Raw genomic sequence first — 15,678 nt, forward strand, 5'->3', positions numbered from 1 at the left:
AAAGGAGAGCCAAAACTGCCAGGATATTCCACTTCCCTCCACAGTGCCCTCTCCCCAGAAAGGGAACAAAGGTAGAGCAGAGTCAGGCCAGTGGGGCCTTCACAGCCCTCTGGAGGAGGGGCCGGCCAATAGTAAGGCCCCCATTTGGTGCTCACTGGCAGAACCCCCTGGGGCACTGGCTCAGAAGGCTACTTGGATCCTCTGAAGAAAGACTTCACACAGTTTTATAATCAGAAACTTTCAGTTTATTTTGAATAAACCACTCAACTTTGAGCAGATGACATCGCCTCAACTTTTTCTTTGAAGAAGACAAAGACACACGGTAAATTCATGAAAACACCGTGCCTTCCTTTGCAGGGCAGAAAAATCCTGACTTTTCCCATCTTCCTGATGATATTAATGAGGGACAGCCACTTGGAGCACAAAAGGAAGCTCTCCACAGGTCAAAGGCTGCAGTCTGGACACAGAACCTGCTGCAGCTCCAATTGTTGGGGCCACGGCTGGATGCAAGTGCACTATGTGGCAGCTGTGCAGTCCAAAAACGCCCAGGGATGCCCAGGGTATGACTTAAGGTACAGAGCTGCAACTCAGGTCCTGCCTGTGCCAGGGTGGTGACAGAGAAAGGACGCATTGGAGAGGTAAAGGCTTCAGATGCCAGGATCTTCCATGTGCCAATGCAGCAGTCACGCCCCACCCCTAGGTACCCCCAGCAGGCACTCTCCTCATTCAGTTAGCTCACCACCATCCAATTCTGGGTTCATCTGCTACACTCCTAACTTATCCCCTCACTCCACCCCACTATCCCTCCCTTGCAGGGGATAAGAAGAAGAGGCAAAACCTGAGTGGGGAGAAAGGGAGCCTGCAACCAGCCATGTACCCCATGACCCCAAGGGGACAGCTGTCCTCTGTCCCCAAGAGTGATTCAGTTTACAGCTTACATGGTACCTGGGAAATTACTGACTGAGGTGAAAATGTTTGCATATCAAAGAATTTCCAACACAATATTTAATCACAGATCTCCCAAGCAACTCTTCCAGGAGGTCAAGGAGGCCCTGCTGAATACAGACAGTTCTGCCAGTCTCAGAGTGGAGGCACTGAAAAAGGCCACAGGCACCCCAGGAGATCACAGGTGTAATTTCTGAAAGGCCCTCAGCACCAACTTCAGGACAGGCAGGATACCACACAAACCACTTGTTCCTTTGTCCTAACTGTGGAAAAGCTGGCCCCGTCCTCTGTCCAGCCTCTCTAGCACAGGAACTGGGACCACAAACCAAAGACCCTCCTGGCCTCAGATTCCCAGACCCAAAAGATGATCTCCTCCAACAGCTTGAACCAGGCCAGGGGGAGCACATCCAACCCCCACAGCAGGTAACATGGAGACACACACTCCAAGTAACATGAAAACCACCTGTGCAAATAAGGCCCCTGAGCCAGGCCGACCAGAGCCCATGGGAGGGCCATGCTGAACTCTGACCCTGACGTTCACCAGAGGAGAGTGTGGCAGGACACTGTCAGGCACGGCTGCGTGTGAACCTGGTCAGAGTTACACCACTGGAACACTGGCACAAAAGAAGGGACCAAGGTAAAACAAATTTATTTGGGAGAACAATTCCCTTTAAAAGTGAATCTCTAGCTTTAGGAGACAAAACGAAACTGCTGAACTCACGTCCCCTGGTCTGGAGGGCCACAAGCCCACCTACGGGGTATGCTGTGGGCTCTGGCCTCAGTAGCCAGTCCTAGGTAAACCTCACTTTCAAGAATAAACATCAGTCCACAGGCCTGCAGCGCCATCAGACACGACTGACACACCACGGCAAGACTCTGTTCTGTACTGTCTCCTCACTGTCAAGGTTAAGGCAGCATACCTGACCACTAAAGGGTCTACAAGGACCAGGCAGGAGGCACAATGTGATTCCCTGTGCTCCACACCTGTTACACAGGCCTACTCAGTTTCCCACCATCTGCCGCCCATACTCTTCCCTTGGGACTCTAGCTGTACCAAACACATATGAATCTGGAAAGTGAAGGCCACCCTGGGAAACCTCTTGCAGTAAGTAGACATTCTGAGGAAAGGTGGGCAGGCAGCATACGTTACATTCTAAGTAAAATAGCTAGAGGGTAAAACACTCCAATGCCAATTTATTTTTAAAAAGGGTTCTGTGTAATTCTATGGTTTGCCCCCTTTTGTATAATTGTACAACCTTTGACAATTACATAAGTTGTAATGATCTAATACTATTAATAGTCATTCAGAAAAAACTTTCCCTCCCTCCCAATAACCATCCAGGGGGAATTGAAGGTCCTGAAAAGAGGCCAATTCAACATGGCCTCTACCCTGGTAGAAACAAAAAGCGAAAAGATGAGAAAAAAACAGAAATTGACTAAGAGGTGTGTGGCCAGTGTCTCTCAGGAGTGGGGCCCTGGCTGTCGCCTGGGGTCGTGAAAGGCAGAGCCTGCAGCATGCAGTATGGCAGCCGGGAGACCTTGCAGCCACATCTTCCTCACTCCGGCATGTCCATGTCCCAACCTAGGTGTCATGGAAATCCTTCAGCAGGGTTCTCCTCCGCTGCTCTGCTATGTGCATCTGGTTCTCTAAGTCCTGCACCAGGGAAGTAAGACAGGTGCTTGCAGGGCCCAGTCCCGTGAGCAGGGAGCAGCCACCAGGCCAGGGGCTCCAAGGAGTCAAAAGCACTGCTGCCCTTCCCACCATTCTCAGCAGCAGCAGCCAGTCCACATGCCGACCACCATGCTAACCATGACCACACCAGCCCTCCCTCACCTGCAACAGAGGGTCCAAGAGGACCACAGACACTTACCCCTCTATCATAGCTGTCCGCACGCTCCACTTTCCATGACAGGTTTTCAATCTCAGCCTCCAGCTGAGCCTGCTGGTATTCAAACTGTATGGGTAGAGCAGGAGGGTCAAAAGGAGAGGGGGCTGTAGCCGGGGCAGGGCCTGCAGATGGGAGGGGCAGACGCAGCACCTCAGGCTCGCAATGAGCTACAGACAACCCTGATACTGTCCTTAGAGAGCAGTGCTAGTTCCTGTACCCAGAGCCAGAAGCCAATCAAAAGGCTACCTGGAGCACAGCCACATGGCAAGGCCTCACTCACCCTCCGCCCCCAAAGAAAGAGGAAGAATTTTAGCCACTGAATAGAATGCTCTGAACATATAAGGAAATGGATACTGCAAAAACAGGTCAAAATGGATATTCACAGACACTGTGTTCAATGAATACTTCATTTTTTTCAGCCTTTCTGAAAAATCAAGTCTTAAAAATATTCAAACCATTTGACTTAGTAATTGTACACCCATTCCAAAAAACAACTCCCAAAGAGGTTTTCCAGTGTCTTATTTATGATAGTGAAAAACAGAAACAATAAATTCCCCAAATGACGGTACGACTATATAATGGAACATTTATGTAACTATTAAAAAATGGCATTTTACCAGCCTGGTAAATAATGACAGCTGCCAGCACTAAACTGTTGTACCAATAAAATGTTATATATATAAAACCTTGATTATAGAAATAATATTAATTTTAAAAGGCTGGAAAATGCTAACAGTGGCCATTTCTTTCTGGTGGGATGATGGATGATGTAAATGTTTTTCTGTATTTGCCAACAATGAAACAATAAATGTGAATTATAATCAGGGGAAACAACCCACATCTAAGATGAAGAATTAAAGATGTAAAACAAGTCCACTATATTTAGGAATATGCATGCTGCTATCCTCCCAAAGCATGGGCACTGGCCTCCCAAGTGGCCACAGACATTTTCAGCCAGTCATCCTCTAAATAAAGTTGTTCATGGGCTTCAGTATATCTGCCTTCCTGTTACACAAAGTGCTGGCACCTGAGATCTACTTTGGAGATGAGATTTTATAATTGCCAGTTTTGTTTTGATTTTGCCCTCACAATAACCAGGTCTGGTCCCCACTCTCCTACAATGGCTGGTAGAGAAGGGCACCTCTGAGGCAAAAAGGGCAGAGTAGAGGGATCCATCGCCTTACCAGCTTCTTCCTGGGTCCAGATTCCATGTAGTATGCATACGGGTACGTGTACTGCAGGGTGTATCGACACTGCAACAGAGAGAAGACAAGGGACCTGTGTCTATGACGCTAACCTACGTGGATCTCAGGTGGCTGTTACAGCTCTTACCCCACCATGCAAATTAGCCTGGCTCTACGGGTATGGGCCTGAAAGAAATGAGGCCAAGGAAAATAAAAGATGAATTGGGGGACAACATGGTAAAAACTGAAACAAAAATGGTCACAGAACACCCACAGTTCCTTTTTCACACTGTGATTTATTACCAGCAGCTGCCTCAACGGCTCTTCCCTCTTGAGTCGGACATCAGAGTCCACACATCTATCTCAATACTTGTCCAAAGACAATCTCTTATTTTCCTTTGAGTGATGCATGGATGGGACAAAAGAAGAAAAGGGCTCTAGTTTTCTCTGCAGGTCTTTCTCTGCAGAGGTACTGGAGTACTCTTCTTGAAATCCCCTGGACATCCACAGAGGGCTGGGTCCTCAGTGGACGCAGCCCAGGGAAACGTGGACCCGTAAGCAGAAGCATGCAGGGCTGCACAGGGTGCTAAGTCCCCCTGCCCCCTACAGTGCCTCCCACCCTCAGAGGTCTGGGCCTGACAGGGCTGGGAAGAGCAAGGTGGTACAGACCTTGGCCAAGAGCTTGGCAGCGTTCTGTAGGTACTGCCAGTCGATCCATGTCCCCAGATTATTCATGACCCTCTCCTGAATTTTCTCATGAATCCGCTGGTAAGTCTGTGCCTCCAGCTGCAAGCTCTTGTTGTGGTTTTCCCACTACGGGGCACAGAGAAGGGAGAAAGCTGCAGGAGTCCCGGGAAGGTGCAGAGGTTCACACAGGAGTTGAGAACAGACACCTCAGCCGGCAGGGCATGGCCACAGCTTTAACTAACTAATGGGGGCTGTGTGTCCTTGGGAGTGCAGAAGGGGGCTTCTCCAGTCCGCACTACTAACCCTGTCCAGAGTAGCTGCCGGCCTGCGAGATCACTCTACCCCTGGGGCAATATGGCTCCAGCCCTGAGGACAAAGCAAAGCTAGGTACCTGCAGAAACTACATGTGCCATGCTCTGTGGGCTTCTGAAGGGTCTCCCTGGAAATAACTGCACTCTGAATCTGAATATTAATATGGCACTGGATGGGAGAGAGGGACAAGATAGGGGTGGGGATTAAGAGGTACTACAAACTACTATGTATAAAATAAATAGGCTACAGGGACATATTGTATAGCACATGGAAAATAACCAATATTTTATAATAACTATAAATGGAGTCTAATCTTTAAAAATTGTGCATCACAATGCTATACATCTGAAACTGGATATAATATTGTAAACCAATTATACCTAAATTAAAAACAAACAAACAAACAAGGCACTGGTTGCAAAAGACTGTCTTATGGTTCTTCATTATCCTTCAAACCATCATTTGAACAAGGTCAGCACCCCATCTCTCCTTGTTGGCTGTGGCTGCCCTGTGGAGCCTGAAAGCCCCATCTATGGGCGGCACCACCCAGGCCACTGCAGGAGCTCCACTTCCTGACTTCTGTGTGCACACACTGGCTGTGGCTACCAGTCAGTAGGAGTTTCACACCAGCAGGCCAAATGGAAGAAGCCCACCCTCGTGGAGTAGGTGCAAGAGAGGACACCTACCCTCTCAAAGTAGAACAAGTACTTCTTGAGGGCCTCCCTGGCCTGGGCTTGCTGGCTCTGATTGACAATGTCGGGATTCTCCTTGTACCGACTGCACTCATAATACTCGCTGCCATGGGTCTTCCAATCTCCCAGACACATCCAGCAGAAGTCTGCACAGAACAGAGAAGGAGGCATTTACACACGAGACAGCCCACATTCCTCCACAGGCATAAGCAAAGGAGGGGGATAAACAGATCCTGCCCCTCTTGGTGGGGATATCACCTGACCAGAACTCCCCAGAGGGAATGTACACCTCTCATCCCTGTCACATCATACTGTCCCTGTAGCCTGTCCCTGCCAACGTGAAGACCAGCCTAAGGACAGTCTTAGTTCCATGAGCACACATGCTTTATGCCTTTTTATTCCAACACAGGCAGATGCAGACTACACGAGACCACTGGTTTGCTGTGTGAATGCCTTGCTGAGAAGTGGAAGTATGTCGAGCTGAGGCCAATTGATCATTCAGGACACATCTACCCTCCTGACTACCTCCTACTCTTGACACCTGTCCTAGAAAGATTTTGTACATGAAGCTGGAAATAAAGGCTTTCCCCTTTTTCCTTCTTTCTGAAAAAGCACATTTTTATAAAGCCCACAGCTATTCAGTAGTTCATACTCAGAATTATGACTCGGTTTCCACACTGAGGAAGCAAAGAGGGAAAAAATAAAGATCCCCATTGGATGCTATACATCCAAACAATCACTGTGGCTTAATGGAAAGAGGCCAACAACAGTTCTATATTCTGTCTCTGCCAGAGATCCCAACAGTGGTAAATGCTGTTTCCCAGAATTCATTCCTATAAGTTGGCTCACTGACTTCCCAAAAGGTGCTTTTGTAAAATGTGGGGAAGCTCAAGCCAAACCCAGAGACCTAGAGGTTGTCCATTTCTCCTAGGAGCCTTCACTGAACAGTGCCAATGTTGCTTTCTCCTTAATCAGCTAGGCTGGGCTTGCTTGCTACTGTTTCAAATACCACTGCGTTGCTTAGGGTTGCCCGTGCAGGTGGTGACACTACACAGCAACGCAAAGGACGGCAGTTAACTCTGGGTGGGGAGGGACACACAGGGGACTTCTTCAGTACTAGGTGTGTGGTGCGTACTGGGGTGTTCACTTTGTCATTTCTCCTTAAACTGTATGTGTGTCCTATGCACTGTTCTAAGTGGATGACACACGTCCCTCTCATTCACACACACAGAGACAGAGTGGGATATCACTGAGGAAACATGTCACTACCCTTGGCCTGTTTTCATTCTGTATTTCAGAGTCACTGTTCCCTTCTAAAATCTTGCCATGTCTACTCTGATTACAGTGGGCTCATGGGAGAACATAGGGATAGAATGAGGTGGGCACTTACAAAGAGAAATTCTCAGGACCTCCTGGTGGGCATCTAAGTAACTGGGTAGGAAACCCATCTGGGCATATTTTCTACCTGAAGAAATTTTATTTCTTTACTTGATTTTCTTGGCAGGAAGGAAAGCAAAACCAACAGGTTCTATGTAATCTATTCCTAACAGATGAAGGAAGCCTGAAAGGCCAAATCAAGACCCCCTCTGAAAACTTTACAGAACGTCAAAGGAAAACTACTATTTTACTACCACCAGTAAAACCATGTGCAGCTTGCTCTAAAAGCTATCTATCCATAAGGTAGCACAGATAAGCCCCATGCTACTTACCTGTCTTGGCAAAAATAAAAAGAACACACTAAGACCTTCTTCTTGGATGACTGAGGACTCATGAGGGTCTAAGAGTCATCCCAAACTTGACTTCTGACTACACGTGTCAGTGAGATGGCAGTGGGATTATACAAGGGACCAAAAAATAATAAATCAATAAATTAAGAGCTGCTTTACTCTGGTTATCAGGACTACAAGTGACTGAGGCTGCCCTTTGTTTTGTCACTTCATCACAAAAGCACTTACTAAACAAGCAATGGAGACCCGTGCATAAGCAGAGACTGTGCACTAGGTCTCGCACACCAAGACTGGGACTCACCGTGTTTACACTTGGAGCATTGCTGTCAGAGGGAAACAGAAGAGAACATGTTAAAGGCACGATGACCAAAGGCTCCATGTCACATAAGCAAAGGGTACAGGCTTCTGCTCACCATGTGATTGCAGCCTCCGTTCTTCTCAATGCAGATGTTGCACTTGGGACACTGAGGAGACAGAAGGGCGCCGTTAGGCTCACGCACCATCAGGCCGGTTCTAAGACAAATTACACAAAGCTCCTGGCACCCGAGCCCAGTAGCTCATCGTGCGAGCACTTCTGGGGAGGAGCATCTCACTTAAATGTGGCGGGTCGCTGAGGCTGGAACAGCAATTCAAGGAAATGAGGTCAGCATGTTTGGCTCTGAAACACTCCAAGCACCAGCTGAGCCCCACTAAGTCTTCCACCATCTGTCCCTGCCATGAGGCCGCTCAGATTAAGCACAAGCTGAGTCAGTAGAAAGCTTGCCTGCTTGGGAGAAATGCCAAAGCAGCACAAGAGCTGCGACTCTAGACTAAGTCCTGGTGCTTCCCTGGACTTCTGCTTCCAGGAGAGGGCAAGGAAATAATCTCTAAATCTCGCTCACTCTTATTCATTTGACAGCTGCCGGGAACCCCAGGCAGCAATGCAGAGACCAGTCTAATGCTGTGCTCTCCCACTGCCCCGACAGTGGACTATGCTTAATGATGTCACGGTCACAGCTATGCTTGTGGGTACATCAGCTCAGCGTGCGACTGGCACAGGTTATAGCCTTGAGTGCTGAGTCACGCAGGGCTCAAGGGGCTGTAGGCTATGCTTTCCCATGGGAAGTTTCCAGAATGAGAACTGGACAGGCCTGGGCTTGCATTAGAGTCTTGCTGTTTATTAGGTGTAGCCATCAACCACTCCCTCCCACAGCTGTTAAAGCTTGGAAGGCATTCAATAAAACCTAGTTTTCTAATTAGTTCTCCTATGGGTTAAACTTTTCCAGGCATTTCAGCATTTTATTAAAATAAATGCACCGAGAGCATACTATGATAAACTGCTGCAAATTCTGCCAAGTCTGAGCAAAGGTCTGCCTCCAGCAAGGGCCCGGAGGCCCTGGGTGTTCTGCTCTCAGATGGCAAATCTCCCAGGCAAGTGCCGGGCAGCACTAAGGAGGGCAGATCCATGACAGGTAAGATACAGTCCTTACGTCTTTAGTGTGAGCACTAATGTAGTTGGCTGTTTCAGAGTCGTCTGCACACTTCGTTAGCCATTTCCGGATTGTAGCGCAGTCTGTGGGGGCGTGATACATCTGACGACACTTGAAACTTAAAATCAGAAAAGAAAAACATTCAAATAATAGTTAGGTCAGGTCCTGTGTTTTTAATTTTCCTTCTGTCCAAGCCAACAGATCCTGAATTAGAGCTTTTCAAAGAGGTAAAGTCAACTATTAGGGCCTTTGACATCTTTACTTACCCAGGATTATACAGAAACACTATATGAACTACTCTTTAATCTAAGCCCTTCTAAGATATACTTTCCATAAACTGAAATGATGTGTTTGTTTTAAATATCTTGTGATGTTAACCCTTCCTGACAGGACGTCAGATTCAGAACTCAGCCTCTCATAGGGCATGCGGAGGTACTCCGAAAAGGATACCTCAACTCAGACCCAAGGCAGGACTGAGACTGGCTTCTAGGAGCCTTGGCTTATCTCCCAGCCAGATGTGCACACATGATGCACAAACCCCAGAACCTGAGCAGTCTGTAGGGGGCAGAATACATCTGATATGGCTTTTAAAACTTAAAATCAGAAAAGAAAAACACTCCAACATGCATCAGGCCAGGCTCCCATGTTTTTAATTTCCCTTTTGTCCAAGCCAACAGAACTTTATGGATAAAGGCTCTCAGGTAGGCTAACAAACGTCCCAGGGAAAGAAGTTCATAATGTGAGACACAAAGGATGGGATTCAGAGCAACTACATTAGTGATTCTTAACCTCTGGTGAGTGACAGACTCCCTTAACAATGTCTTGAAAGGCAGGCACACATGGGCACACATACCACATTTCCACATAGTTTCTCTGAAGCCTCACCATGAATTTTCCAGGGAGGCATAATTAGGGGGATATATCTAGACCTAAATTATGGCTCTGCCATTACCTTGCACCTTAATTTCCTCACCTATAACATAAGGGAAGCAACAGTACCAATCATACACAGTTGTTGTGACAATGAAGGTAAAGTGATCAAAGTGATAAAAGATGGAGTGTTCCCCTGGAAGGCCTTTAGCTATTTCCATCGTGTTACTGAATGGAGTAAACCCTAAGTAGATGTAAACATTTATGAATTAGAGTGTTATAAAATAGCAGGAAGGCCAAGGGAGAGAAAGATTAAAATGTTGAAGGTTGTTATATGTGCAGGTAGAGACCACAACCACACAGACACACATAATCTATGAGCCATGAGTCTTAGTAGCATAAACCATAGCATGTTCTGCAAGAATCTGTGCCCCTTTGTTGTCTCCAGACTGAATATTATCAAACAACTCATGGAACAAGAGATGCTAAGTACAAACCCTGCCCACATGGAGTAGAGCCGCTCTTCTGGCTCAAAGACTCTGTCTCTCCCAGGCCCACCCTCACACAGAGCAACAGCAGTGGTGCTTTGGAACTGGAGAAGGCATGAGCCCAGGGCTGCTCAGCGCCCATGTTCACTCTTACCAGAAGACTTCGTTGCACCGATTGCACTGTACTCGGCGAGCTCTGGGCTCCTGTACCCGGATAACCATGGGACAGTCTGCACCAGGGCACAGCTGGAGCTGGTAGTGACTCTGTGAACACACCAAGGGGAAATAATGAGGACATCTGTAGTTGGTGCCTCCAAATTTGACCTCCCTGAGTACTCAAACACCTTCTGTTCTTCTAGTTGATGACTTATATCAAGGGGCTATAGGAATTCAAGATGGATACTGTGAAGACCAGATATTTGAGAGATACTGAAAATGACCTTTGAATGTTTGCTTAAACTAGGTAGCAGCTCACTAGAACGATCTAAGATTAGATTACAAAATGGAATACAGAATTGTGTTTCTGAGACAAACGTACATACAGACCAGGAGTGGAAAGGAACACAGCCCATCAGCTCTGCCTAAGACTGAGGGGATCAATGACTCTCAGGCATCTAACAAAGGCAGCAAACAACACAAGGAACAAGGCATTCTGTTTATCCTGCAGTATATGCTTAAGAAGACCCAGACCATCAATCAATCCAATGAGCTGAGGCATGAAAGACAAAGATGAAACCTATGCTGCATGGAAGCAGCAAGCCTGAACACGTAGCCCACTAGAGGGGAAGGACTCCAAAACTGACCATGCTGAAAACCTGGACAAGCTTTCATATTGCTCAAGAAGCAATACTTCTTTGTGCTGAATCACACAGTGAACTGAATGGAACAGCAACTTCTGAGATATGCCTGACTTGTGTTCATCCCCTGATATACAATAGCTTGTTTAAGCAACTGTGTATAAGGTGGGGATGCCTGACCATTCTACAAAAGAAAACCAAGGCTCAGAGAGGTAAAATACAGGTCTAAGGAGTGAGGAAGCAACAGATCTGGGATTCATACAACTGTCTGCCTGACTCCAGGGTCTGTGTTCTTCACTACCACTCTAGTGGAAAATAATGCTCATTCTTCACACAAAAGTATCTAATGGCAGCCCCATCTAGAAAGTAAGTGTGGTGAGCATCTGATGGGAAGTAGACCCAGGAAGACAGAGGGCACAGCAGGGGCTGGGCATACCTCCACGTAGTCCCTGAAGAGGTAGCGCCTGTATTTGTCTCTCAATTCTTCATTGGGCAGCAATGGAAACACAAAGTCCTCTGGTGTTCGGAGTGGGCAGTCCTGAGCCATGCAAGAGACACCTGTTGAACAAAGACAACCTGATGGGCAACTATACTACAGAAGACACTACGATAATACATTTGCTCCCTGAGTTCAACCAACAAATTCAGGTTCTACACAGGGAGCCCCTGAAACAACAGATTTATTCAGAGAAGACAGAAATTAATATATTTACACAGTGACACAACTAAAATATTACCCTCAATTAAATGGTATATGTCACAAATAGCATCAATAAAAAACAAAATTGTTTTAAAAATCCTGTAGAGTTCTTGACTAACAATTTAGTTTTGTGATGTTTAGTATTATGTACAAGTGATTACCAGTAACACAATGAGATTTGGCAGATACAATTAATGTAATGCTAATTTAGTTTCAATATCATCAAGTCATAGTTTTAACAAATACTCCTTTAACTGATCATCAAATCTGATTTGTGCTTATATTACCTAATAGCAGCAAATTTGCCAGGTGTTTCTGAGTTCTGGCTGCCATTTTGAGAATCAAGGTAGACCGGGTAGTCAGCTCCTAGGACAGTTCTCCCAAAAGGCAAGAGAAGGCAGCCTTGCACTCAAATTAACATTTACATACATGCCCAAATATTAGTCTTAACTTACTAATTTTGCTTAGGAATGGGATAAACTTTGCCTTATGTGTTTGGAAACCAATGGTTCTGACAATAAAAACTTCAACTAAGCTCACAAGAAAACAGTCAGTTGATCTGAGTACCTGAAAGGGCAGAGCTGAAGCTAAATACTTCATGTAAGTCTTTTACAAACCCTATGGCAGACTCACCCACACCCACGCCGTCCTTGACAAGTACTGAGCAGTGCTGCTCCCAGCAGCTACGGCAAAACTGGTGCTGACAGGCCAGAGACAGTAGGTTTTCCTTCCGCACAAACTGCATACACACTGCACAGTGGTGAGGGGGATGGGCTGTGGGGACCTGGAGAGAGGCAGAGTGATATGAGCCACAGGAGGCAATTCTGACCCTTCAACGAGTGTCAGAATTCAACTGTGATGTGTGGAGTCCGTAGTTCCAGGAGTTCTGAGCAGAAAGCATACACCAGGAAGGCTTCCTGAAGGAGGTGGCACCTGAACTGGGAATGATGAATCACTAGAGAGGCAGAAAGAAGGTGGAAATGAGAACTTAACAGTAGTTTATAATGTGAGGCTGAAAAGACCAGGATATTTCAGAGTCGTCAAGGTCCTTCGAGGTCATTCAGTCCAACTTCTTTTAGAGGATACTGGGTATCTTTTGTAAACTGCCCCCATTCAGCACAGCACAAAGCTGCCCCTCAACAAGTACTACAAACCCAGCCATACAGGTTCTTAGAGGCTGAGTGTGAGCTTCAAACAGCCCATAACACAGTTTTACTTGTCAAAGACAGTGGTTTTCCCATACCAATAGGCCCAAAACATCTAACATTACAGTTTTTACCAAGTTACAACTTATCCTTAACACACCAGAGAGATAGCACATACAGTTTTAGGGGGATGAGGAAGGCTTCTACTAGGGAAGAAACTCTTCTAGGATGTGGGCAGATTAACTGTAAAGCTTAAGTTCCAGAATCCATACCATGTTACACAGACTGACAATCTGGGGACTTTAATCAAAACCACAAACCAATGAGAAGGTCCACACATATTTATACTAGGTTCTTGTTAGTTCACTAGGAATACAAAAAACAATTTGAGGAAAAGGACTATTCTCATGTTTGTCCCATATGCTCCCGGAAATTTCTCCTAAGAGGCTGCAGAAGTTTTGTGGTGACCTTAGCCCCAATTCTCCCTTCTGAAGGTGCTCTTAACAGGGCCCTCATTCATTTGACAAATGTTTACTGAACTCCCAGATACAGAGGAAATTGCTATACATTTTAAGATATGGTTCCTAAGCTTAAAAACCACTTACAGTCTGGTAAGGGAGCTGACAAGATAAGAGTGAATCACTACAACACACATGTAAAAGTTTAAAGATATAACTTGACAGTTTGGAGGGGAATGATCCCAGGACACAGGCTTTGTAAGAGATGGCTTGGATTTGGGTCTTTAAAGGTGAGTTCCATTCCCACAAGCAAAGATGGGGACAGGATCTGGACATTACAGGCCAGGGAAGGTACAAGTAGAGTCAGAGAGGCACGTGGTGAGCTTCGGAACACCAAGGAACACAGCAGGAATGGTGTGCAGGCTGCGTTTAAGTGCAAAGAAGAAAGTGAGGCTGGAAAGGGCCCCAGGACAGGCAATGATTAACTCCTCATCTATGAGGAAATTTTCCAAACTATAATGGAAATGGAAGACTTAGGCCCATATTGGAACAAATATCTTGGACGTATTGCACTATAAACAAAACAAGATAGTTCTCAACAACACTGTGAGCCACAGCAAAAGTCACGTGCATCAGAAGAAGCCTTACTCAAGTAGGAAACACTCACATGTTTCGATGGACTGGGCTGAACTCGAGCCTCAACAAGCAGCTGAGCAGAATTAGACTTGTACCTACAAAACAAAAAGCAGAAATAAAGGGAATCAGAAACTGAAGACAAACACTCCTACCTCTGAACAAAACCAGGACAGACCAGCATGTGCTGCAGTCATACTAAAGTGTCTTTGTCTTTTAATTACCTTCTCACAAAACCAAGCTTCCTTTTACCTTACTACAAATACTTTTTCCTTTTTCAAATTCTTTAGCTCTCAGTTGGCATGAGAATAAAATCCTGTTTTAAAGGCACTGAACTATATGAAAAATACTTACTAAGGACCATATCTGCTATAAGTCCCTTTCTGGAATTACAGGCAAATATCTCTTCAGAATAGGAAAGGATATCTTAATACACAAAAAATGCAAAGCATAAAGGAAAACGCTGACAAATTATGCTACATTTAAGAACTTCAGTTCATCAGAAGACATGACACAGTGAAAAGCCAAGCTATAATTGAAAGATAATTCAACACATATAAAACAGGCCAAAAAAATGACATTCAGAATAAACAAAACAAAATAAAAACTCCTAAAAGTTCATTTGAAATGAAAAATAACAATAAAAAATGGGCAAAAGACACAGCAGGCATGCCAAGGGTGCGGGGGGTGGGAAGGGACAGACTGGGACTTTAAAACGTAGATTAGATAAACAAGATTATACTGTATAGCATAGGGAAATATATACAAGATCTTGTGGTAGCTCACAGCACAAAAAAAAAATGTGACAATGAATATATGTATGTTCATGTATAACTGAAAAATTGTGCTCTACACTGGAATTTGACACAACATTGTAAAATGACTACTACTCAATAAAAAAGATGTTAAAAAAAAAAAAAAGACAAGCAGGCATTTCACAGAAGCAGCACAAATCATTACTGAATATATGAAAAGATACTCAATCTCCTCAGTAGTCTGAGACATTGAAATTAAAAACAATTTATAAACAAACAAACAAATACAATTAGATGCCATTTATACTACCAGATTGTAAAGCTTGAAATCGGACAGTGTCAGGAACACTCATATATTATTAGTGGGCATGAAACATGGCACCATCACTTTGGAAAACATTCTAATATTATCTAGTACAGCTGAAGAAATACATACCCTACAGCCCAGCAATTCAGTTTCTATACTTAACCCTAGAAAAATTATGTGACACTGTGAGTCATGTACAAGAGATTTCAGAGCTGCATTATTTATAACAGCAAAAACCCCTGAAAATTCACAAATTTTTTTGGGAGAGAGGTAATTAGGTTTATAGTTTATTTGTCTTTAATGGAGGTACTAGGGACTGAACCCAGGACCTTGTGCATGCTAGGCACCCATTCAAACAATGAGCTATACCCTTCCCACCTTCACAAATGGTTTTTGACAGAAGGATGAATGTCATGAAATGCAACCTTGTTAATTTAAAAAGCTGAAGAACACATACAAAATGATTCCATGTCTGTGAAGTTCTAAAAACATACAAAACTAAAAGATACATAGTTTACGAATAAGTAAGAATATGTTGTATACCAGAAATTGACACAACATTGTAAACTGACTATACTTCAATTAAAAAAAAAGAATAAATAAGAAGACTATCAATACCG

General features: G+C 45.0%; 1 protein-coding gene across 3 annotated transcripts in view; it reads right to left on the reverse strand.

Moving 5' to 3' along the window:
- Positions 1-222: 222 nt before the first annotated feature.
- Positions 223-15,678, reverse strand: part of ARIH2 (ariadne RBR E3 ubiquitin protein ligase 2) — a 45,725-nt gene continuing 30,269 nt past the window's right edge. For 2 of the 3 annotated variants that reach the window (XM_032458550.1, XM_032458552.1), the window contains 12 exons: positions 14,031-14,094; positions 12,394-12,544; positions 11,497-11,618; positions 10,418-10,527; positions 8,906-9,023; positions 7,850-7,900; positions 7,738-7,759; positions 5,704-5,855; positions 4,688-4,831; positions 4,019-4,087; positions 2,817-2,900; positions 223-2,599 (listed from right to left, as the gene is read on the reverse strand). In XM_032458550.1, the coding sequence (XP_032314441.1) occupies positions 2,528-2,599; positions 2,817-2,900; positions 4,019-4,087; positions 4,688-4,831; positions 5,704-5,855; positions 7,738-7,759; positions 7,850-7,900; positions 8,906-9,023; positions 10,418-10,527; positions 11,497-11,618; positions 12,394-12,544; positions 14,031-14,094 (1,159 nt within the window). In that variant the 3' untranslated portion in view covers positions 223-2,527. Of the gene's footprint in view, positions 2,600-2,816; positions 2,957-4,018; positions 4,088-4,687; positions 4,832-5,703; positions 5,856-7,737; positions 7,760-7,849; positions 7,901-8,905; positions 9,024-10,417; positions 10,528-11,496; positions 11,619-12,393; positions 12,545-14,030; positions 14,095-15,678 lie in introns of all 3 variants that reach the window. The other variant, XM_032458551.1, reaches the window with a different exon arrangement.

Source organism: Camelus ferus, chromosome 17 (assembly GCF_009834535.1).
Source record: "Camelus ferus isolate YT-003-E chromosome 17, BCGSAC_Cfer_1.0, whole genome shotgun sequence".
Classification (NCBI taxonomy): Eukaryota; Metazoa; Chordata; class Mammalia; order Artiodactyla; family Camelidae; genus Camelus; species Camelus ferus.